Source organism: Mirounga angustirostris, unplaced genomic scaffold (genome assembly GCF_029215605.1).
Source record: "Mirounga angustirostris isolate CCGP_5_RB_7025 unplaced genomic scaffold, mMirAng1.0.hap1 SCAF_16, whole genome shotgun sequence".
Classification (NCBI taxonomy): domain Eukaryota; kingdom Metazoa; phylum Chordata; class Mammalia; order Carnivora; family Phocidae; genus Mirounga; species Mirounga angustirostris.
The window spans coordinates 50,608,096-50,630,306 of record NW_026991724.1 but is presented as its reverse complement, the minus strand read 5'-3'; the positions used below and the strand labels follow the sequence as shown (position 1 = coordinate 50,630,306).

Sequence of the window (22,211 nt, the reverse complement as noted above, 5' to 3'; positions counted from 1 at the left end):
CGCGCCCTCCCCTGGTAACGGCCCGCCCCCTCCCTCCTTAGAAACGGGCGCGGCTGGCGTAGAGGCTACAGGGCGTGTGCTGGCAGGCGGGCGACAGGTCTGGCCTGCCTGTCTGCAAGCCTTCCTCCTGGAAGTCTGCGACCTCCTTTGAACTATGGGGGACCCACCGCCCGACCCTGAGCCCCGTCCCCAGCAGCCCTCAAGTCGGAGGAGTTCCCAGGTCTCCCAGCGGCGCAGTCGGGAACTCAGTCAGCCCCCGCCCACCATCTCCGAGGAGGTGCCGCCGATAGCCTTTGACGGCCGGGTCCCGCAGAGCGGTCAAGGGATCCTGGCGAGCCAGACCAACCTCCAGGACTGGTCATCAGGGCCCCCCCTGACCCAACAGGAGGTGTTCCAGGCTGAGGAAGCCCAGTTGGGTGGTGTAGAGTACCCGTCCCTGAATATGGGCTTTCAGCCCCAACCTTATCTGGAAGAAGGCGGGATCCAGGCCGCCCGAAACGCCAGCCTAATGCTGCAGCAACTACAGCAGGGCCAGGGCAGCCTCTTCCAGCAACTGGACTCTGCCTACCTGGAGACCCAGCCCAACTTCTTGGGCCAGTTCAACATGTACCAGGGAGAAGACCTACAGTTCAACCAGGGTGCCCCGCATGGGCCCTACATGAGGGATGACCCCGCCCTCCAGTACTCGCCCTCCGAGCTGGGCTTCATGCCCTTCAATATGGAGGTGCCTGAGCCAGAGCCTCGGGAGCTGGCCGTACAGAATGCCAAGGCCTACCTGCTGCAGACCAGCGTCAGTTGCAGCCTCAGCCTGTGAGATGGGGCTCATGAGTGGGGAGGGGAGGGGAGGGGAGGGGAGGGGAGGGGAGGGGAGGGGAAGGGATGGGACCCAGGCAGGGAAAGGCCCCATCCAGCCAAGACTGCCTCAGGCTCTGGGGTCTCTTCTGTCAGACGGGATCATCCCTCGTGGGTAATCAGTGCCTGCTCCAGGGGCATCTGACTCAGTCTAGGAGTCAGGGGATGAAACTAATAATAGCTAATATTTAGTTTCCAAACGTCATGCCACCATTCACACGTTAACATCTAGTTCTCACAGCTGAGATTAGCACACCTACTGTCCCTGTTTTACAGAGGATGAAACTGAGACAGAGAAATTAGGTCCCGAATCCAAGATGATAACAGCTAGGATGTGGCAGATGCGTGTGATTTGGCTCCTGAGGCCCCATTCTCCACTAAACTTTTCTGCCTGGGGAAGGCACTTGCCAAGGCTGGTTAGCTGTAGTCAATACACTTCTCAGTCTCCATTACATCTTAGTGAAATTTACATTCTAATTGGGAGAATGGACAAGATAACAAGTGATAGGTGATGATAAGAGCTAAAGTGGAAAAAGTAAAGCAGGGTAAGTGAGGTTAGGGAGTACATGTTAAATAGCATGAGGTGAAGGAAAGCCTCAGAGGAGGTAACATTTGATTAGGGACCTGAAGGAGATGAGGGAGAGCACCTTGGAGATAACTGGAGGAACAGTGGTTCAGGTATAGGACACAGCACGTTTAAAGGCTTTAAGGCTTGCTGTGTCTGAGGAACAGCAAGGAGGCTGATATGACTGGAACCAAGGGTGAAAGGGGGAGCAGGAGGAGACAAGGCTGGAGAAGTAACAGATCTTGTTAAAGTACAAAACTAACCCTATCCCTCCCATGTGCAGAGCTTGCCATGGCTCCCCAGTGCCCTCAGGAGTCAGTTCATGCTTCTCACAACAGCAGTTCAGCCCCTACTGGCTCTCCAAACTTCATCTCTAGTCAGCTCCTGATCCAGGATCCTAGAGTCTAGTCAAAATTCACCTCTAGCTCTTCCCACCCTCAGGAACTTCAAGGCTATTGAAAAACCGAGACCAAAGTCTGAACTCTCCTTACCCTTCCCAATTCAGTGATGGCTCTCCAGCACACCCCAGACTGCCACCAAATGGCTTTGAAATTAGACCAATCTGGTTTCAAATCCTAGCTGTGCAACCACTGTGTGACCTCATGCCCTCAACTCTTCTAAGCCTCCGTTTCCTCATCTGGAGAGTAGGGATCATCATTGTTCCTCAGATGTGTGATTGTGGTTGAGAATCCAGCACTGCTCCCAAGTGCCCAGCATAGTCCCAGGCTTAGTTGCAAAGAAGCCATTACAACACTGTCATCACCCTGCCTCCTCTCTCCCCACAACCCCTCTCCCCTCTTCCACCCCAGCCACTCTGACTTCTTCAGTGTTCCTCCAACATGCCAGGTGCACCCTCAGCTCAAGGCCTCTGCACATCATTCCCAATCACATCACCTGCACACCATGGCAGTTTCCCTCCTTCCTTTCCAATCCTTTTTACCTTTCCTTTCTTTTTCATGTCAGATTGCATTGGCTGGGACCTCCAGTGCAGTGTTAAATACAAGCTGTGAAAGCAGGCATCCTCGTTACCAGTCTCATAGGGAAAAATTTTCAGTCTTTCACCATCATGTATGCTGTAGGTTACTTGTGGATCCCCTTTATATGATTATAAAAATTTACCTTCTATTCCTAGTTTGCTGGGGTTGTTGTTGTTGTGGTTTTTTTTAAGTCATAAATGGCTGTTGAATGTTATCAAAAATTTCTTTGCACTGGTTGAGATTATCTTACATATATATGTATATATACATATATATATTTATTTAAGATTTATTTATTTTAGAGAGCATGCACAAGTGGGGGTGGGGGGGTTAAGGGAGAGAATCCCAGACTCCCCGCTGATGCAGGGCTCGATCTCATGACCCTTGAGATCATGACCTGGGCTGAAATCATGAGTCAGACACTTAACTGACTGAGCCACCCTGGGCCCCAACTTACATATATATTTTTTAACATATTAACATGAGTTATATTTTTTCTATTTTTCTAATGTCAAGCCCAGTCCTGTTATTAGCCCAGTTTAATCATGGTGTGTCATCTTTTTGAGAGTAACTTTTTGCTGGGTGCCATTTGCTAATATTTAGCTTAGAATTTCAGCATCTATATATATTTTTAAGATTTTTATTTATTTATTTGAGGGAGAGCCAGAGAGAGAGCACAAGCAGGGGGAGCAGCAGAGGGAGAGGGAGAAGCAGGCTCCCTGTTCAGCAGGGAGCCTGACATGGGGCTTGAACCCAAGACCCTGGGATCATGACCTAGGCTGAAGGCAGATGCTTAACTGGCTGAGCCACCCAGGCGCCCCTGCAGCATCTATATTTCTAAGCAGGCATCCTCTAATCTAATCCTGCTAATCTATTTCTAAGATTGGCATGGAATGTTCCTGTCTCCTAGTTTCCTTGAGCTTTGTTAACATTCTGTTAGACTCATGAAATGTCTCAGAGCCTACCCACCAGTTGTTCCCTCTGACTGAAACACCCCCAATATCTGTATGGTTTGCCTCACGTCATTCAGATCTCAGCTTAAATGTGCCCCTTGGTGTGACCTTCCCTGGCCTCCCTATTTAAAATCGGAAGCCATCTCCTATCCCTGGCATTCCCAGTCCCCATTCCCTGCTTTGTGTTCATAGAAAGACACACTATATATTTTTGCCTATTTGGTTGATGTCTGTCTCCATCATCATAATGTGCGCTCCACCAGGGCAGGGACATTTTCTCTTCCCTACGGGGTGCCCAGCGCCAGGTACAGGGCCGGGCACACAACAGTGAGCTCACTGAGCTGAGCGAGTGATGTCTCCCACCTCCCACTCCCTCCCGCGGGAGGCAGGTATGAGCACCTGGTGAACCTGCTGACCAAGATCCTGAACCAGCGGCCCGAGGACCCTTTGCCCATCCTGGAGTCGCTGAACCGCACCACACAATGGGAGTGGTTCCACCCCAGGCTGGACACCATGCGGGACGACCCTGAGATGGAGCCCACCTATGAGACGGCGGACAGGCAGAAGGCGCTATTCCTTCGGAGCGGCGCCGCAGGCGAGGGCGAGCAGGAGATGGAGGAGGAGGTGGTGAGTGAGCCGGTGGGAGGGGCGCGAGGCGGGGCCGGCAATCGGCACCGCCTGTGCTTCTGCCCCGAAGTGAGGGAACGCACGGTGTGACCCAGAAACACAAACGATTTCAGTTTCGTGTGCGCACCGGGCAGAGGGGGCCAGGACCAGGTCACAGAGGGCTTTGAATGCCCGGCCAAGGGGCTTGGGCTTTCTCCTGAGGCGCCTGGAACGCCCTGAATGTTTGAAGCAGAAGAAGGGCTAGTGGGCTCTGCCTTTTAAGAAAGCAGAACTCCTGTGGAGGTGGAGACTGGTCCCTCTTACCATCCTTGACTCCTTCCTCCCGAAAATAATTCTGCTTTGCAGACGTTCTCTGTGAAGCCCATTGCCTCCTGGAGTCTCTCCACGCTGAAGTGCCCACTAATTCCCGGACTCAGTCTCCCCTTTTATTAAGTTGAGACCCTCTAAGAACTCTTTCACTCTTGGCCCCTTAACATTTCACTATCCTTAGAATATTTAATTCCACAATTGTTTCCAGAATTGGACGACGGCGGAAAATTCAGGTAAAGTGTTCTTTCACTCGTCCAAGAAACATTTGTTGAGGACTCTTTATGATCATTCTGACACCTCCTAGGCCCCTGCTAAGAGCTTGGAGAGCTCTCGTTTCATCCCTAAAACAACCCTGCAAGTCGAGTGCTACTTATTCCTATTTATAGAGGAAAGACGCAGGCTCGGAGGGCAGGAAGGTGGGAAGTACCAGGGACTGGACTAAGAAAGTAGGGCCATGATCTCCAAAGCCTGTGCTATATACAACCTTTGACCTATCTGCAGACGCTTTTGCTCTGTGCTCACTTCTATCTATGCTTCTGAGACTCCAGGATTCTGGCGATAGCGGGGTGGGATGGTGAGAGAATGGGAGAAGGACAATCAGACAAAAGAATGAACCCTTGGGTGAGCAAAGCGCAGGTGGAAATCCCAAGTCTTGGGCACGAAGTTCTACCCGGGAATAGGGTTTTGAATTTCAGATCCAGTTTCTCCTCAGGAGGCCCTACCCACTTAGAACTGCACCCTTCCTTCCCTACCCCCAGGTCTTACCCACATCTAACTCAAGTCCCCGAAGGCCCCGCCTCCTTAGAACGCTTTGCTCCTAGAGGCCCCGCCCCTTAGAACACCGCTGCACCTGAGGCTCCGCCCCCTTGGAAATCAGTCTGCGGGGAGGCTCCGCCCCTCCAGACGCCTGGTCCCTGAAGGCCCCACCCCCTTAAGTACTTGGAGCTGGGGTTTTTGTTTTTGTTTTTGTTTTTGTTTTTGTTTTTGTTTTTGTTTTTGACAGAGAGAGAGGGAACACAAGCAGGGGGAGTGGGAGAGGGAGAAGCAGGCTCCCCGTAGGGAGCCCGATGTGGGGGCTCGATCCCAGGACCCCGGGACCACGACCCGATGGGAAGGCAGAGCTTAAGGACTGAGCCACCCAGGCGCCCCTGGAGCTGGGATTCTTAATGGGAGGTCAGCAAACGGGCAAAATTGTGGGCGTTTGTGGCCTGTGCATGTCTCTAGGAGGAGACTTAAAGAAATCCGTGATTCAGCTTTTTGTATTTATTTTTCTGACAGGAGATGGGGCTCTCATTTCCCTTTTTCTAGTCCCCAGCAGCATTTGTGGAAAAATGCATGCTTTCCTTACGCCCTCCTTTGAAATGCCATCTCTATGAATTATTTACACCTATATGGACTCGACCTGTTTGTGGGTTCTCTATTCTTCACGTTCGCTCTGTGGCTGGCTTTCTGCTTTAGAACTCTCCTGCCTGCTGTGTACAGCCGCTGCATAGCAGGTTTGGCTATTTGATAGCATAAGGCTCCCCGGCACTGGGCCTCTGTTTCATAACAGAGGCCGATTATTCTTGCATTTATAATTCCAGACTAACTTGGGGTGCGCTCAGCGTGGAATCTGCTTGCATTTCTCTCTCTCCCTCTCCCTCTCCCTCTGCCCCTCCCGCCGCTTGTTCTCTCTCTCTCTCAAAATAAATAAATAATACCTTTTTTTTTTTTTAAAGACCTACCTCTTCCCTTAATTTGCTATATGATTTGGGGTATCTGTTAGGGGTGCATTTGGCTGCAAGCAACAGAAACCATGACTAAAAGTGGCCTCTTTATCCCATAGAACAAGAAGGCTGGGGCGGCAAGGCAGCTCAGTGATGCCACTGGGGACAGGCAGTTTCTATCTTTTAGCTCTACCATCATTAGGGTATGGGACTTTGTTTCCCGTGCATTGCCTCATGGTCCCAAAATAGCTGCTGTGCCTCCAGATCTCACACCCCATTCCAGGCAGAAAGAAGAGGGAAGGATGAAGGAGCAACGGATTTTCTCCTAGTGGTTTGTTGTTGTTGTTGTTGTTGTTGTTGTTTTGCCTTTTCTTTTCCTATAAGGGACATCCTCCCCAAGGACTTGCCCCTACATCTCACTGATCAGCAGTGGTCTCATGAGCAGCTGGGTTACAGAGTAGTTCACGTCTCTGGATTTTAGAAGAGTCAGGCTTGGGAGCAGGGCTTCAGCCTTCTTCCCTCTGCCCTCCACCCCACCCTCTGCAGGCTGAGACAGCAGTACCCAACATCATGGAGACGGCCTTCTACTTCGAACAGGCTGGCGTGGGCCTGAGCTCAGACGAGAGTTTCCGCATCTTCATGGCCCTGAAGCAGCTGGTGGAGCAACAGCCCATCCACACCTGCCGCTTCTGGGGCAAGATCCTGGGGCTGAGCCGCAGCTACCTGGTGGCTGAGGTGGAGTTCCGGGAGGGCGAGGAGGAAGGGGAGGAGGAGGAGGTGGAGGAGATGATGGAGGGCGGCGAGGGTCTGGACACACACGCTGAGGAGGAAGGCGAGGAGGACGAGGAGAAGGTCACCGACGTTATCCCCAAGCCCACGTGGAAGCCACCACCCGTCATCCCCAAGGAGGAGAGCCGCTCGGGCACCAACAAGTACCTGTATTTCGTGTGCAACGAGCCGGGCCGGCCGTGGACACGGCTGCCGCACGTCACGCCCATCCAGATCGTGCAGGCCCGCAAGATCAAGAAGTTCTTTACGGGCTACCTGGACGCGCCGGTCATCAGCTTCCCGCCCTTCCCGGGCAACGAAGCCAATTACCTGCGGGCCCAGATCGCCCGCATCTCGGCCGCCACGCACATCAGCCCGCTTGGCTTCTACCAGTTCGGCGAAGAGGAGGGTGATGAGGAGGAGGAGGGCGGTGCAGGGCGCGACTCCTACGAGGAGAACCCCGACTTTGAGGGCATCCCGGTGCTCGAGCTGGTGGACTCGATGGCCAACTGGGTGCATCATACGCAGCACATCCTGCCTCAGGTGAGGTCCGGGGACTCCAGCCTCCCCGTCCCCGCACACCCCCCACCCCCGCTGTGACAGAACCAGGGGGCTTTGGCGCACTGCTCTCTGCCAGATGGGGTGCTCACTAATGTGCACTCCTCCGTTGTTTCATTCACTGGGCCGATGTCGGCTGCTGGTGCCCCTGACAGAAACCTTCCAGGGCCAGATGCATCCCGGTGGCCTGCGTTTTTCAGATTTTAAAAAGGTGACAGAGCGCACATACCAGATATCATGCAGCACCTCAAGCCAGGGGGCTGGGGCTGCAGCCATCCTCCAAGACTTTATTTCTGTTGCAAAACTGAATAACCTCTCATTAGTTCAGGTCGGGCACAAAAAAGCAACTTTTGGTTTTCACAGCTTTTCAGGTTTGGGAATTGTGGATAAGAGACTGAGGACCTGCCTTTCTTGAATGCCCGATGTGTTGGGCTTTATATTCATTCATTCACTCATTCAAGTTAACACCTGCTGTATGCTAGGAACTTTGTACTCATTCATTCATTCGTTCATTCATTCAACAAACTTTTATTGACCCTGGCAACGTTATTGAATCCAAATAACTCCTTTTGAGATCGTTACAACTGTCATTCCCGTTTCATAGTTGAGGCAACTGAAGTCGGCTCTATGCTGCGTGCTTTGGTTCATTCATTCAACAAATACGTATCAGCCCTCCAGTGCCTCGTGGAACACAACAGCAGTCCAATGAGAGAGACCACATGACACCCCCATTCCATAGATGAGCAAACAGAGGATCATATGGGCTGCTGAATGTCAGCTCCACAGGGCAGAGATTTGGGGGGGCCTCTTTTCTCAAGGATTTATCCCCAGCACCTACCTGTATATAGTAGGCGCTCATTAAGTATAAGATGAATGAATGAATGAATGCACAGATGGGAGCCACACAGCTAGGGGGTGGCAGGAGTCTCCACCTCACCACTACAGCTCTCTGAGCCGCCCTCCCTTCCCTGACCTGTGTGACTAACCCTGTCCTCTGGCCCATCCCTGGCTCCCTGAGGATACGGCCAGTGCCCAGTGTCCTTCCTGGCCCTTCACCTCCTCCCAGAGTGCAGGCCAGGCTCTGTCCACCAGGCGTGCCGACTGACCATCCCCCCACCCCCAGGGCCGCTGCACTTGGGTGAACCCTTTGCAGAAGATGGAAGAGGAAGAGGAGCTGGGGGAGGAGGAAGAGAAAGCAGATGAGGGGATAGAGGAGGTGGAGCAGGAGGTCGGGCCCCCGCTGCTGACCCCGCTCTCAGAAGATGCAGGTAACCATCCTCTTCACCCTCTTAACCTCACACACACCAGCCCACTGGAGCAGGTGGGGCCTGGGGAGAAAGTGGGAGGGACAGCAAGACTGTGGGGGGGCATCTCTCTGAGCCTCAGTTGTTCTCTCCTCTATTCCATGGGCCTGGTGACAGCACCTCCCTCGTGGGGTTATGGGGACACGTCCATCTTGTGAGCTGTGTCAGGCACCTGGCAATGTCCCGACTTATGGGGGGTATGATCTTTCGAGTCCCATGTGGGTTTGGGGAGAGAGAGAGAGTTAAGCCTTTCCACAAAGGAGGCAGGACCTGAGCTGGATTTTTGGAAGCCTGGATAGGAATGTCCTGAGGTCAGAGCCTCAGGCACCTGGAGGAAGGGGAAAGGAGAGGGTGAGAGTGGGTGAGTGGACAGAGCCCAAATTTGAACCCAGATTTCCAGGAGCCCAGGGCCTGACCCGTGAGCTCTGCACCCTGGTCCAAACCAATGACCACCTGGAAGGGAGCCCACAGCAGCTCCTGCAAGGCAGGTGTGATAAGGATACCCACTTCTTGGGTGTGGTCACTGAGGCTCAGACAGATGCGGTGGCTTCCTGGGGCCACACAGCAAGAAAGTGATCTGGAGCCAGCCACAGTTCCCTTCATGCCCCTTCCTGTCCTCCCCCTTTGCTCTCTCCCCTCTTTCTGTCTCCCCTCCAGGGGGCTGTGCAGGGCTGCGGGGAGCTCTGACTTCCCTGGTGCTCTCCACTTCCCTGCAGAAATCATGCACATGTCACCGTGGACAGCCCGCCTGTCCTGCAGCCTCTGCCCGCAGTACTCCGTGGCCGTCGTGCGTTCCAATCTTTGGCCAGGGGCCTATGCCTACGCCAGTGGCAAGTAGGTCTAGTCCCTTCCAACAGAGAAAGCCCCTACAACTTCTTCAGTGCTGAGGGCAGGGGGCAGGATGGAGATCGGAAGGACCCCCTTCTGGAAGCCGCTAGGGCTGACCTCCACACTCAGTTCCAGGACTAGGGCTAAAATGAGAAATCCCGGACAAAGAGCGTGAGCCCCTCAGATAAAAGAATGGAGGATCAGAGAGGGGAAGGAACTGACTCAGGGTCACACAGCATATGCAGGATTCAACTTGGATCTCTGGCCTCCTGGCCCAGGCCTCTCGTCTATATGGGTCACAGAGCCAGACAGGACTGAGGAGTCCACCTTGAGGTGACCCTGACAGGGGCAGAGCCTTGTGTCTGGGGGATGTAACTCCTTCCGCAGGGCCCCTGGACAGTTCTCGCTACAGGGCAGAAGTCTTCCCCATCAGGATCCCCCACCAGTTGCTCCAAAAGATCTGCAGGCTGAAGTCACTCCTGCATCTTCCCACCCACAGCTACACATTCACTGAGATGCTCACTACACACTCACTGCACACTGAGAGTCCCTTAGTCTCTCCCACCAGGCGCATCCCAGCCTTTCTGCTTAGCCACTTACGGAGTGCCCTCCTCTACCACTCTGTCCACTAGATGGCATGATAAGTTTTCATAGATTTTTCCTTTCCATCTCCATGATAAACCTATATACTGTGTTGGATCCCGTGATGAGATTTCATGTAATCTTGATACCTTAACTACATTCTTTTGTTTTTTAAGATTTTTTATTTATTTGACAGAGAGAGACACAGCGAGAAAGGGAACACAAGCAGGGGGAGTGGGAGAGGGAGAAGCAGGCTTCCCGCGGAGCAGGGAGCCCGATCCGGGACTCGATCCCAGGACCCTAGGATCATGACCTGAGCCGAAGGCAGACGCTTAATGACTGAGCCACCCAGGCGCCCCCCTTAACTACATTCTTGGCAATTTTTTTCCCCTCCAGAAACAGAAGAGTCTCACTTGCTTGCTTTTGCCAACCCCCTTCCTCTGGCCACACTCTAATTTGCCAACATCTTTCTTTTCTTTTTTTTTTTTTAAGACTCTTTTTTAAAAGATTTTATTTATTTATTAGAGAGAGAGAGCTTGAGCATGACAGAGAGAGAAAGGGAGAGAGCAGGAACAGGGGCAGGAGGAGAGGGAGAAACAGACTCCCTGTGGAGCAGGGAGCCCGATGCGGGGCTCGATCCCAGGACTCTGGGATCATGACCTGAGCTGGAGGCAGACGCTTAACTGACTGAGCCACCCAGGTGACCCTAAGTTTGTTTTTTTTTTTTTGACAGAGAGAGGGAACACAAGCAGGGGGAGTGAGAGAGGGAGAAGCGGGCTTCCCGCTGAGCAGGGAGCCCGATGTGCAGCTCGATCCCAGGGCCCTGCGACCATGACCTGAGCCAAAGGCAGACGCCCAGTGACTGAGCCACCCAGGCGCCCCAAGATTTTATTTTTAAGTGATCTCAACACCCAACACAGGGCTCAAACTCATAACCGGAAGTCACACGCTCCTCAACTGAGCCAGCCAGGTGCCCTGCCAACATCTTTCTGAAAGCAAAAGATCCAAATTTGGAGCTCCGCTCATCCATCCATCCACCACTCAATCGTCCATCCCTCCAATCATCCATGTTTTTTCCATTTTTTTTCTTTGCCAGCTGTATGCTAGGTCCCAGGCCCTTTATTGAAAAGGCGATGTGGCTCCTGCCCCTGAGAGCAGGCAGAGGAAGCACAGAGGTTAATGGTATAGCACCCCGCCCCCCAGCCAAATAAATACCCTGTTACAAACTAAGTACCACTAGGGACAGACAGTGCAGGGACCAATTACAGCTCCAAAGTCTCGTCGTAAGGGGATCAAAGTAGGATCCCTGGGGAGAGCAAACTTGACGTGAAATATTTGGGGAAAGAGAGAAGTAACGTGGAAAAGCAGGTAGAGGACATTCTAGACCAGAGCCTCCTACCTAGACCATGAGTGCACACGACCCCAGGGATCTGGTTGAAGGGCAGGTTCTGGTGGCACGGGAGTGGGGTTGGGGCCTGAGAGTCTGTCTTCCCAGCAAGCTCAACCTCCCGGGCGAGGCTTCCAAGGAGGCAATATATTCGAAGGCTCCAAGGAAGACCTGGTGGAAAACAATTGTCCTAGGAACAGCAAGGCTGTGATAAAGGGCAAAGCCACAGAGTCCCCATGGCAAATTCTCCATCCATCTCTCTCCCTCACCCCCACTCCTCTCTGCCTCTCTCCTTGTCTCCCAGTCCCCCTCCTTTGCTCCCATTTCCTCCTCTAGTTAAAATTCTGGGAACAGGTGGACTGACAGGGCTTGGCTCCAACCAGTTACATTCTTGTTTATTATCAGTGTCCTCCTTCTAGAATGTAGGCATCACCACAGGGATTCTTGCTTAAGGGGTTCACTGCTGGGTCCCCACATCTAGACGCTGTCCAACACAAATAAAATACAAGCCACCTGTGTCATTTTAAACTTTTTTTAAACTTTTTTTAAACTTTATTTAACTTTTTATTTTTTTTTTTTAATTTTCTAGTAATGGCCATGTCCAAGAGTAAAAACAGGCAAAATTCATTTTAATAATATATTTTACTTCACCCTAAATATCCTAAATGTTATCATTGCAATATGAAAGCAATAATGTAAAAATTAACAAGCTATTTTACATTCTTTTATTTTCATACCATGTTCTTCAGAATCTGGTGTGAAGTTGACACTTAAAGCACACATTCCATGTGGAAGCTACCTTGTCATCAGAAGTACTTGACCTGTACTCAGATTTCACAACATTTACAGTTGAGAAAGTAGATTCATGGACCCCAGTTGTCCCAGACATGCTTAGACATTTTCTAGTAACCGAACTGAGTATCAGTTTTATTGCTTAAATTTAAATTCATTACAATGAAATAAAATCCATTCAGACAACAGCAGAACACACATTCTCCTCAAGTGTGCATGGAACAGCCTCCAGAACCAGACCATATGCTAGGCCATGAAACAAGTCTCAATAAATGTACCCAGATATTGATGGTATAAAATATGTTCTCTGGCCATACTGGAATGAAATTAGAGATCAGGGATGCCTGCATGGCTCAGTTGGTTAAGCATCTGTCTTTGGCTCAGGTTATGATCCCAGGGTCCTGGGATCAAGTCCTATTTCAGGCCCCCTGTGGGGAGCCTGCTTCTCCCTCTGCCTGCCGCTCCCCCTGCTTGTGCTCTCTCTTTCTCTGACAAATAAATTAATAAATAAAACCTTAAAAAAAAAAGAAATTAGAAATAATAATAATAATAAAAAAAACCAGAAGGAATTTGGGAGAATTTCACAGATATGTAGAAATTACCACACTCCTAAATAACCAAGGGGCTGAAGAAGAAATTGCAGGTGAAATTAGAAAATCAAATACAATTAGAAACTCAGCTGTTTGGTCACACTCACTGGCCACGTGTCAAGTGCTCAGTGGTTCCACGTGCTGTTGCAGCTCTAGACACGCCTGGCACTTAGGAGACAGATGCCCCATAACGACTGAAGAACACGCAGAGAAACCCCCTGGGCACATATCACCCCAACACCCACCACTCCCACTCTGCAGTCGTGCTGGGCCCAAGCTGGGTCCCACCTTCAGTGAAAACCCAGGCTGGAGCCTTCGGGGAGGATTTCCCAGTATCTCTCCGCCTTTCCAGGAAGTTTGAGAACATCTACATTGGCTGGGGCCACAAGTACAGTCCTGAGAACTTCAACCCACCCCTGCCAGCCCCCATTCAGCACGAGTACCCCAGCAGCCCAGATGTCATGGAAATGACTGACCCCACGGTGGAGGAGGAGCAGGCCCTCAAGGCAGCCCAGGAGCAGGCCCTGGCAGCCTCGGAGGAAGAGGAGGAAGATGAGGAGGAAGATGAGGATGAGGACCTGGAGGACTGAAGGGGCCCCCTAGCCCCCTCTCCCAAGCAGGTAGATAGCAGCTTTTCCCTCATGCATAGTGAGGGATGGGTTGTTTTGTTCACAGTTGGTTTGCCTGGAGGGCAGGGGTAGAAGAAGAAGGTAACTGCTCTAAATAAAATTTCCCCACGGCATCATGGCCTAGCTCCTCATTCGATTGTTGACACGGCCTCCAAGTCAGGGCTGTTGGGTTCTGCTGGGAACAGACATTGGCCGGCATAGTCTCTCCTATCTGTGTCATTTATTCCTTCAGCAAACAACTATTGAAGTGCCTTCTGTCAGCCCAGCTCTGCTTTCCCGGGGCTCACACTCTACAGGAGAGACAGACAGTGACAACCCAGATGGGGGAGCCCAGAGGACGGACAGAGCTCCTGAACTGACTCTTAAAGGGTCAAGAACAGAGTGGGGAAGAGCATTCCAAGCAGAGGAGTGCAAAGACCCAAAGGCAAGAGAGCGTTGTGTTGAGGTAGTTTCCTGAAACCCCGTGTTAGGGACATGGTGTGAGGAGTGAGTGGTGAGAGATGAGGCTGGAAAGAGAGACTGGCAGGAGCAGAGCACTCAGGGCTTTACTTTGCCACGAGAGCAGTAGGGTCCAGGGGAGCAGAGACAAAGCTGATGCTGAGAGGGCCCGAGCAAGAGAGGAGGACTTTGGACCAGCGCTATGCAGAGAGAGGGACTGGAAAAGAGGACTTCACATGACAGAATGCAAAAAACGTGGGAACTGGAAGCAGGGTGTGAAGGGAGACCATGCAGATCTAGGGAGACCCTGAGGTCTGCAGCCTGAGTGACTGGGGGGGGATGGCAGTGCGAGCTCTAAGATGGGGACACAGGAGAGGAGCAGCATTTGGAGGAAGATGTCAGTTTCATTGTAGGACTTGTCGAGTGTAAGATGCCTCTGGGACATTCCGGTGAGAAATCTGAGAGACCACTGAGAATGGGTCTAAGAAGGTCTGTGATGGGGGCAGGGTGGCTTCAGCGGAAGTGAGGGCACTGGCTATCAGCGGGGGCTCATGGATCAGCAAGCGCTTTTGGATTACTAGTGGATCACTGGGACACCGAGGGGCATTGTGGGGATCAACGAAATTTTGGAACCAGAGGAGGGTGTTGGAGGACGAAGTGAGGTTGTTGAAGATAGTGAAGTCATGGAGATACATATTGGAGGTTGGTGGGAAATGTGGAAATGTTTAGGGTTAACGTTAATCGGTAGTGGGTCGGATGAAGTCCTTGGAATTCTATGGAGACGCTGGAGATCAGCGGGATCTGCGGGATCATCAAGGGTCGGGGAGGAGGGTCTGGAGATGCTGTCGCCAGTCAGGGATTTTAAGACGTCAGTGGGAAACACTGGAGGTTAGGAAGGTGTATGTTGGAAGTCTAAGGCGGCACTGGAATCACTGGGGTCATCTGTGACGTGATGGGAAGGCCAGGTTATGAACCAGGCCTTCTTTTGAGGGTCCCTCCGTTGCTAGGCAAACGGTTCCCAGGGCGCCGTTGCTAGGGATTTGTGCTTTTCCATGACCCCGCCCATCTCCCCCTGGGCCGCGCCCCGCAGCCAACCACACGTCGGTCGCGGGCACACAAGGCCACGCCCACCTTTCGCCCCGCCCCCAGCCCCAGAACCGTTACCCGAGCGACGGCCGGAGCTCATCCCGCCTCCCGATCCTGTTGCCAATCGAAGAGGCGTCGCCCGGGTGACCACCCCACCCCTTCCGGCGCGGGCCCAAGGCTTCCGGCAGGGGGCCCGGTGGCGGGCGGCGGTCCGGCAGCGGCGGGGCCCGGGCTGGGCGGGGGGGCGCCCAAGATGGCGGCGGGCGGCGCGGAGGGCGGCTCGGGCCCCGGCGCCGCCATGGGGGACTGCGCGGAAATCAAGTCGCAGTTCCGCACCCGCGAGGGCTTCTACAAGCTGCTCCCTGGCGATGGCGCCGCTCGCAGGTCGGGGCCGGCTTCCGCCCAGACCCCGGCGCCGCCCCAGCCGCCGCAGCCCCCGCCCGGCCCTGCCTCCTCCTCCGGCCCCGGCGCCGCGGGCTCCGCTCCGTCCCCGCCGCCCGCAGGCCCGGGTCCAGGGCCCGCACTGCCCGCCGTGCGCCTCAGCCTCGTTCGCCTCGGGGAGCCCGACGGCGCCGGGGCCGGGGAACCGCCCGCCACGCCCGCGGGGTTGGGTGCCGGAGGAGACCGCGTCTGCTTCAACCTGGGCCGCGAGCTCTATTTCTACCCCGGCTGCTGCCGCAGCGGAAGCCAACGGGTGAGCGGCCTGCATCGTGGTGGCCTCGGTGCTGGCAGAGAGGATAGGGCCCCCTGAGGTGATCCAGAAGTGATAGAAGGGTCCCCGAATGGATGTGGGGTTCTGAGATGGGCATCCTCGATGTGACGGCCATCCCAGGGGGAAGGGTACCCAGAGGTAATGCAGAATCCTAAAAGGTGGTGGGGAGCCGGGGAGGCCCTCCGGGGTGCTGGCCATCGTAGAGGTGATGGAGAATCTTGAGGTCATGCGGGATCCCCAAGTTACGCGTGGGGGTTCTGGAGTGGTATTTTGGAGAGATTCTGAGATGCTGTGGGACCCTCCGTGGTTCTGGGTGATAGGGAATCTGCCTGTGATGGAGAATCCTGAAGTGATGCAGGCTTGAAAGTGATGGAGAACCCAGGGGTGTTGCAAATCCGGAGGTGTTGCGAGGGGCTGGGGGGATCTTGAGACTTTGGGAGCCCAGAGGTGAGGATGATTGTGGAATTGATGAGGCACTTAGAGGTGATAGAGATCCTGCAGGTATATGAAGTCTTAAGGAACACTGGGGTTCTGGATCTCATGAGGGAATGAGATCATTCCTGGAGGGAATGAGAATCTCTGAGCTGATGGGGAGCTGGAGGTGATAAGAGCCCAAAGGGGACATCCTCAGGTGTGATGGCTATTTCTAGAGAGATGTAGGTCCCAGAGGGGATGAGACCCTTGGAGGTTATGATGGTTCCCAAAACTGATGGAGATCCTGAGAGCCCAGAGGTGGTGAAGGACCAAAAATGTGGGGGACCCTGAGGTTTAATGCGTCCATGAGCTGTGATGGGGGTCCTGAGATTTAGGGACTCCAAAGTAAAGAGAATCCTGGGATGTTGGGTGTTAGAGTCCTGGGGATTTGGGTGACTCTGCGTTTTGGGGAGCTTGGAATATTGAGGTGCCAAGATCCAGGGGGAGTTGTTGAGTCTGTGGGCCAGGACTGGAAAGGAATTGGAGCTCAGGGACTGTGGGGACCCCAAGCCTTTATACTGTGGGCAAGGGTGTCCCTAAAGTTAGAGGTGTCAACTTTGGGGGGAGGCACTGTGGTCTCATGTGGGGTGGAGGGGGGGCACCTTCCTGTTTTTTCCTTTACTGGGTCTGTGATTTGGGTCCCCCTTCCTGTCTGTGGTTGCCCACTCACTCATCCACCTACCCACTTCCCTTAGGGATTTAACCCTGCTTCCTTTAGTGGTTTCCCCCAACCTCAACACCCTCTTCCTTCCTCTCAGTGGTAGAAGCTTTTAACTCCTTTTCTCCCACTGCTCAAGTCCATTGACCTCAACAAGCCAATTGACAAGCGGATCTATAAGGGCACCCAGCCCACCTGCCATGACTTCAACCAGTTCACTGCTGCCACAGAGACCATCTCCCTGCTGGTGGGATTCTCAGCTGGCCAGGTGCAGTACCTGGATCTCATCAAGAAGGACACCAGCAAGCTATTCAATGAAGAGGTGATTATGGGCCCCCGGGGCCTAGAACGGCTCCCCCCTCCCATTCACCACCCACACAGCGTTGCCATGAGACTGCAGCTGCCTGGGGAGCAGTGGAGGCCTGAGAGGGGCAGGATACAGGAGAGAGAGGGGATGGGCTGACAGATATATGGCATGGGGTCACGGACAGCAGCTAGTGGGACATCAGCTAATAATGACAGCTGCACCTGCCATGCTTGGGGCCTCTGGGCTGTTAGCCCTGTGCTGAACACTTTACTCCTTGAGTTTTCCTCCATGGGTTAGGGGTTGTGGTGCCCGTAAGACAACCAAGGCTAGTCTCTAGTTGGGACTTGTTGGAAGCCAGAGCCCTTGATCTTCAAATTCTGGGCCCGTGAGCATTGGATTCAAGTCATTGCTGCACCGTTGACTCACTGTATGGTTTTGGGGAGGTGACTGTCCCTCCTGAGCCTCAGTTTTACTTCTCTGAAAAATGGGATTCTCATCCCTGCCTCATGGGACCATTATTACGAAATCGTATGTGGAGATGGCTCAGTCCTGGCTAGACTTGGTGCCAAAGGAACATGCCAAGGAACGACATTATCCATGGGCGGGGGCTGCTCTTGTCCTCTGGCTTTTTCTCTGTTCAGAGGAGGTGTTCCAAATATACAGAATGTATGAATGGCAGAAGGGAGTGAGGGTAACAACAGTGAATGGATTAAAAATGCACCGGCTCATCCATTCACAAAATATTTATTGAGCATTTGGTCTGTGCCAGGCGTTGTTCTAAGCACCAGGGATTTCACATATTAGTGAGCAAAACAGAGGGCCCTGCCTTTGTGGAGCCTTCATCTAGCTCGGGGAGCAGACAGTTATCAAATAAGTTAAGGATGCTGTATGGCAGAAGGTGGTGAGCGCCACAGAGAAGAATCCAGCAGGGAAGGGGGATGGGGGATGTGGAGTGCCTGGTGAGGCTTAAATTAAGTAGGCTGGGTCAGGAAAGGCCTCACTGAGGGGGGTGACATTGAAATAAAGACCTGAAGGAGGCAAGAAAGTTACCAGGGGAGGAGGACATTCTGAGGAAAGGGAACAACTAGGACAAAAGCCTGGAAGCAGGACAGCAGAAGGGTTCTGTGGCCAGAACGGTTCCTGAGGGGAGGGTGGAAGATGGGTCCTGAGAAACAACTGGGAGACGCTGGTCCCTGGAGGGTCTGGAGGGTCATGGTAAAGACTTTGGCTTTCAGAGCCTTTCTCGACCAGGGTTCGTCTCAGCCAGAGAACACAGAGATGATGGGATTCTTTTTTAACTTCTCCCAAGAAATAGAAGCAACTTAGATGCCTGGGGAAGTTGATTCATTGTGTACGTCGGGTGCTCGGGAGCTCGGGAGCTTCAGGGCTCAGTTCTCTCTGGAGCCCTGCTTGAGAAAGGCTGCCGTGGGGTTCATGGGGGAGACGAGTGCAGGTTCGGGGTATCAGCAAAGGGTTGGACGTGAGCTGCTGGGGGGAAAGGAGCAGAGGCGCATGCGCAGCTGGCGGGACGGGGCGGTCCTTCGTGGGCCGGGCGCCTCCTGCGTGCGCAGGTCTGTGCCTTGGGGCTAGGCCGGTGAACCACACAGATAAGGATCCCTTCCCTGGGGGAGCTGATGTTCTGTGACTCGACCTCTTGCCTGAAGCCCGACGCGGTAAAGACAGAGGACAGGGTTAGACATATGAGAGTTCTCTGAAAAGCAGGACTTGTCCCCCTTCCCAAAGACGGGGACACCAAGGCTCCGTGGAGCTCTCTGTGGCTGCCTCACAGGCCGCCCTTCTTCCTTTGCGTTCCTGTGGCCCGGGGTCCGGGGTCCAGCCCTTACCCTCGGGGGTGGGGGGGCTCTCCGAGGAGGTCTGAGGGGACGTCGCTAGGAGCCGACCGCCTTCCCCAACCCCCGCCGTCTCTCCCGGCAGCGGCTGATCGACAAGACCAAGGTGACCTATCTGAAGTGGCTGCCTGAGTCCGAGAGCCTGTTCCTGGCCTCGCACGCCAGCGGCCACCTGTACCTGTACAACGTCAGCCACCCGTGCGCCTCGGCCCCGCCCCAGTACAGCCTGCTGAAGCAGGGCGAGGGCTTCGCCGTCTACGCGGCCAAGAGCAAGGCGCCCCGCAACCCGCTGGCCAAGTGGGCGGTGGGCGAGGGGCCCCTCAACGAGTTTGCCTTCTCGCCCGACGGCCGGCACCTGGCCTGCGTCAGCCAGGACGGCTGCCTGCGCGTCTTCCACTTCGACTCCATGCTCCTGCGGGGGCTCATGAAGAGCTACTTTGGGGGCCTGCTGTGTGTGTGCTGGAGCCCTGACGGGCGCTATGTCGTGACGGGGGGCGAAGATGACCTGGTCACCGTGTGGTCCTTCACCGAGGGCCGTGTGGTGGCCCGAGGTCACGGCCACAAGTCCTGGGTCAACGCTGTGGCCTTTGACCCCTACACCACGAGGGCCGAGGAGGCGGCAGCGGCCAGCGGTGACGGCGAGCGGAGCGGCGAGGAGGAGGAGGAGGAGGAAGAGGAGGAGGAGCCTGAGGCAGGGGGCACAGGCTCGGGCGGGGGAGCCCCCCTCTCCCCGCTGCCCAAAGCCGGCCCCATCACCTACCGCTTCGGCTCGGCCGGCCAGGACACGCAGTTCTGCCTGTGGGACCTCACTGAAGACGTGCTGTACCCCCACCCGCCCCTGGCCCGCACCCGCACCCTCCCCGGCACGCCTGGCACCACGCCACCCGCCGCCAGCAGCTCTCGCGGGGGCGAGCCCGGCCCCGGCCCCCTGCCCCGCTCACTGTCCCGCTCCAACAGCCTTCCGCACCCGGCAGGCAGTGGCAAGGCGGGCGGCGCGGGCGCCACGACTGAGCCGGGCACACCGTTCAGCATCGGCCGCTTTGCCACGCTCACGCTGCAGGAGCGGCGGGACCGGGGGTCAGAGAAAGAGCACAAGCGCTACCACAGCCTCGGCAACATCAGCCGGGGCGGGGGCGGCGGGGGCGGCGGCGGCGGGGACAAGCCCAGCGGCCCCGCCCCCCGCAGCCGGCTGGACCCAGCCAAGGTGCTGGGCACCGCGCTGTGCCCGCGCATCCACGAGGTGCCCCTGCTCGAGCCCCTGGTGTGCAAGAAGATCGCCCAGGAGCGGCTCACGGTCCTCCTCTTCCTGGAGGACTGTATCATCACCGCCTGCCAGGAGGGCCTCATCTGTACCTGGGCCCGGCCGGGCAAGGCGGTGAGTGGCCCCATGCCGGCCGACCCAGGGCCCAGGAGGAGGCGGGTGTGGGGAGGAGGGTTTGTCACAGTCATAGCCTTTGGCCCTGTGGGATGAGGGGAAGCCAGGGAAATCTTAGCATCCCAGAGCAAGACTTCTCAGATCTTAGGGTACCAGGCTTCTAGAACTCTCCGTGGCAGCAGAGAGAGGGTTGGGTAGAAGAGACAGCCAGGAGTGGTGAGGGCTGTGGCCAGCTATCTGAAGGGTGGCCAGTGGGCCCAGCACAGCCGGGCCTTATCACTTGTCACTCGAAGCCAAGTCTGTGTTTCTACGGGACATACAATTTGTGAATTGTGAAACTGTTTGAATAATGTGGGTCAAATTCTGGGGGCAACACTGAGCCTGTGGGCCTGCCTTCCGGCCTGGATCTCAGACTCTGGAACCCCAGCTCATGGAATCCCAGCTTGGGTTCCGGGGCTGCTCCCTGTGCGACCTTGGGCAAGTCACCGCTCCTTGCTGACCTCTGTCACCTCTTAGGGAGCCTTGAAGGTGGGTGGTAGATGGACGTGTCCACCTCCTGGGGGAGCGCTGGGGTTTCAGGAAGACCCCATTAGGGGGGAGCACAGGCCTGGCGCCTTCCATCTTTGGAGCTCTTGTCTCAGAGGGCTCAGCTCCACAGGGTTTGGGCTTGTGTGCCTGGGTTGCTAGGCCTGAGGCCCGTGGCTTGGTTCCCTCAAAGAGTGGTTTTAGAATTGTAGGGTCTTGAATCCTTAGAACTCTATGACACAGTCCCAGATGCAGGGTCGTTGGGATTTGGGGAGTCTGGGGAGTCCTGAAAGAGACCCCTCTATCTCCCTAGTTCACAGACGAGGAGGCCGAGGCCCAGACAGGGGAAGGAAGTTGGCCCAGGTCACCCAGCAAGTCAGTGGTAGAGGTAGGCTTGTCCCTGAGTTCTCTCCCCCTCACCCCCCCAGTCGGGGCCCCGAGTTCCCCCCTATCCTCTCCACCCCTACCCCCATTCTCTGCTCAGGACCACCCAAGTGCTCTAATTATTGTCCAAGAGTGCTGCCTGCGGGGCCAGGGAAGCTAGCGGAGCTGGGAGTTCCCGACCTAGAGCAGCGGCCTCTGTCTGGGGGGCTCTGGGGTGGACTGAAGGGCAAGGCCAGGGTGGCAGCCGCCTTAGGGACTCCGGGCTGGCTCCCTCCCCACGGGACTGGTGGGAGCCCCAGGCGGTCTCTAACCTTCCTGTCTCCCCTCTCGTCTTCCCCAGGGCATCTCCTCCCAACCAGGCAACTCCCCGAGCGGCACAGTGGTGTGAAGCCATGGATGTCGGGGTTCCCCCACAGTGTTCCCCGCCTCCTAGCCATAACCCTCCCGCTGACCTCACGGATCAACGTATTAACAAGACTAACCATGACGGATGGACTGCTCCAGTCCCTTGCCCTGCACAAATTTGGGGGTCAGAGGGTCCCCTAGACCGGCCCAGACACTCGGGGGGATGTAGTGGCCCATGTGGCCTCAGCCTTGTCCCCACCCACTGCCAAGTACAATGACCCCTTCCTCTGAAACATCAGTGTTCACCTCATCCCTGTCCCCAGCATGTGACTGGTCACTCCTGGGGGAGAGACTCCCCGCCCACAAGCTCTGCAGTGTGCCCCTCCTCTTGTGGGCAGGGCTGGGGCGGCCCACCCCTCCCCTGGCCCCTACCCTGCCCTTGCTGTTGTTTGTGCTTTTGAAGAGTGTTAAATTATGGAAGCCCCTCGGGGCCCTCCCTGTCCCCCAGGACCTCTTATTTATACTAAAGTTCCCTGTTTTCACAGCGTCTCTGGTCCCTTCCGGGAGGTGTGGAGGGAGGGAGCGCGTGCTTTAGCAGCAGTCCTAGAACCCAGCTACTAACACCGAACG

General features: G+C 55.0%; 2 protein-coding genes across 7 annotated transcripts; both read left to right on the top strand.

Moving 5' to 3' along the window:
• The first annotated feature begins 151 nt into the window (after window positions 1-151).
• Window positions 152-17,070, top strand: RSPH6A (radial spoke head 6 homolog A). Of its 5 annotated transcripts, none has more exons than XM_045891780.3 (7): window positions 152-810; window positions 3,737-3,974; window positions 6,536-7,300; window positions 8,439-8,583; window positions 9,336-9,453; window positions 13,151-13,418; window positions 16,935-17,070. In XM_045891780.3, the coding sequence occupies exons 1-6, from the start codon at window positions 155-157 to the stop codon at window positions 13,386-13,388; spliced, it is 2,160 nt and encodes a 719-aa protein (XP_045747736.1). In that variant the 5' UTR covers window positions 152-154; the 3' UTR covers window positions 13,389-13,418; window positions 16,935-17,070. The 5 variants fall into 5 exon arrangements, with proteins under 5 accessions (XP_045747736.1, XP_064437700.1, XP_064437701.1 ...); XM_064581630.1 differs by lacking the exon at window positions 16,935-17,070 and adding an exon at window positions 13,660-15,235; XM_064581631.1 differs by lacking the exons at window positions 9,336-9,453; window positions 16,935-17,070 and having other exon boundaries at window positions 13,151-13,408.
• On the top strand, window positions 15,205-22,083 carry DMWD (DM1 locus, WD repeat containing). 2 transcript variants are annotated; one of them, XM_045891769.3, is made up of 5 exons: window positions 15,205-15,645; window positions 16,935-17,117; window positions 19,038-20,327; window positions 21,166-21,240; window positions 21,577-22,083. In XM_045891769.3, exons 1-5 carry the CDS (start codon window positions 15,205-15,207, stop codon window positions 21,622-21,624), a joined length of 2,037 nt encoding a protein of 678 aa, XP_045747725.1. In that variant the 3' UTR covers window positions 21,625-22,083. The 2 variants fall into 2 exon arrangements, with proteins under 2 accessions (XP_045747725.1, XP_045747727.1); XM_045891771.3 differs by lacking the exon at window positions 21,166-21,240.
• The last annotated feature ends 128 nt before the right edge of the window (window positions 22,084-22,211 follow it).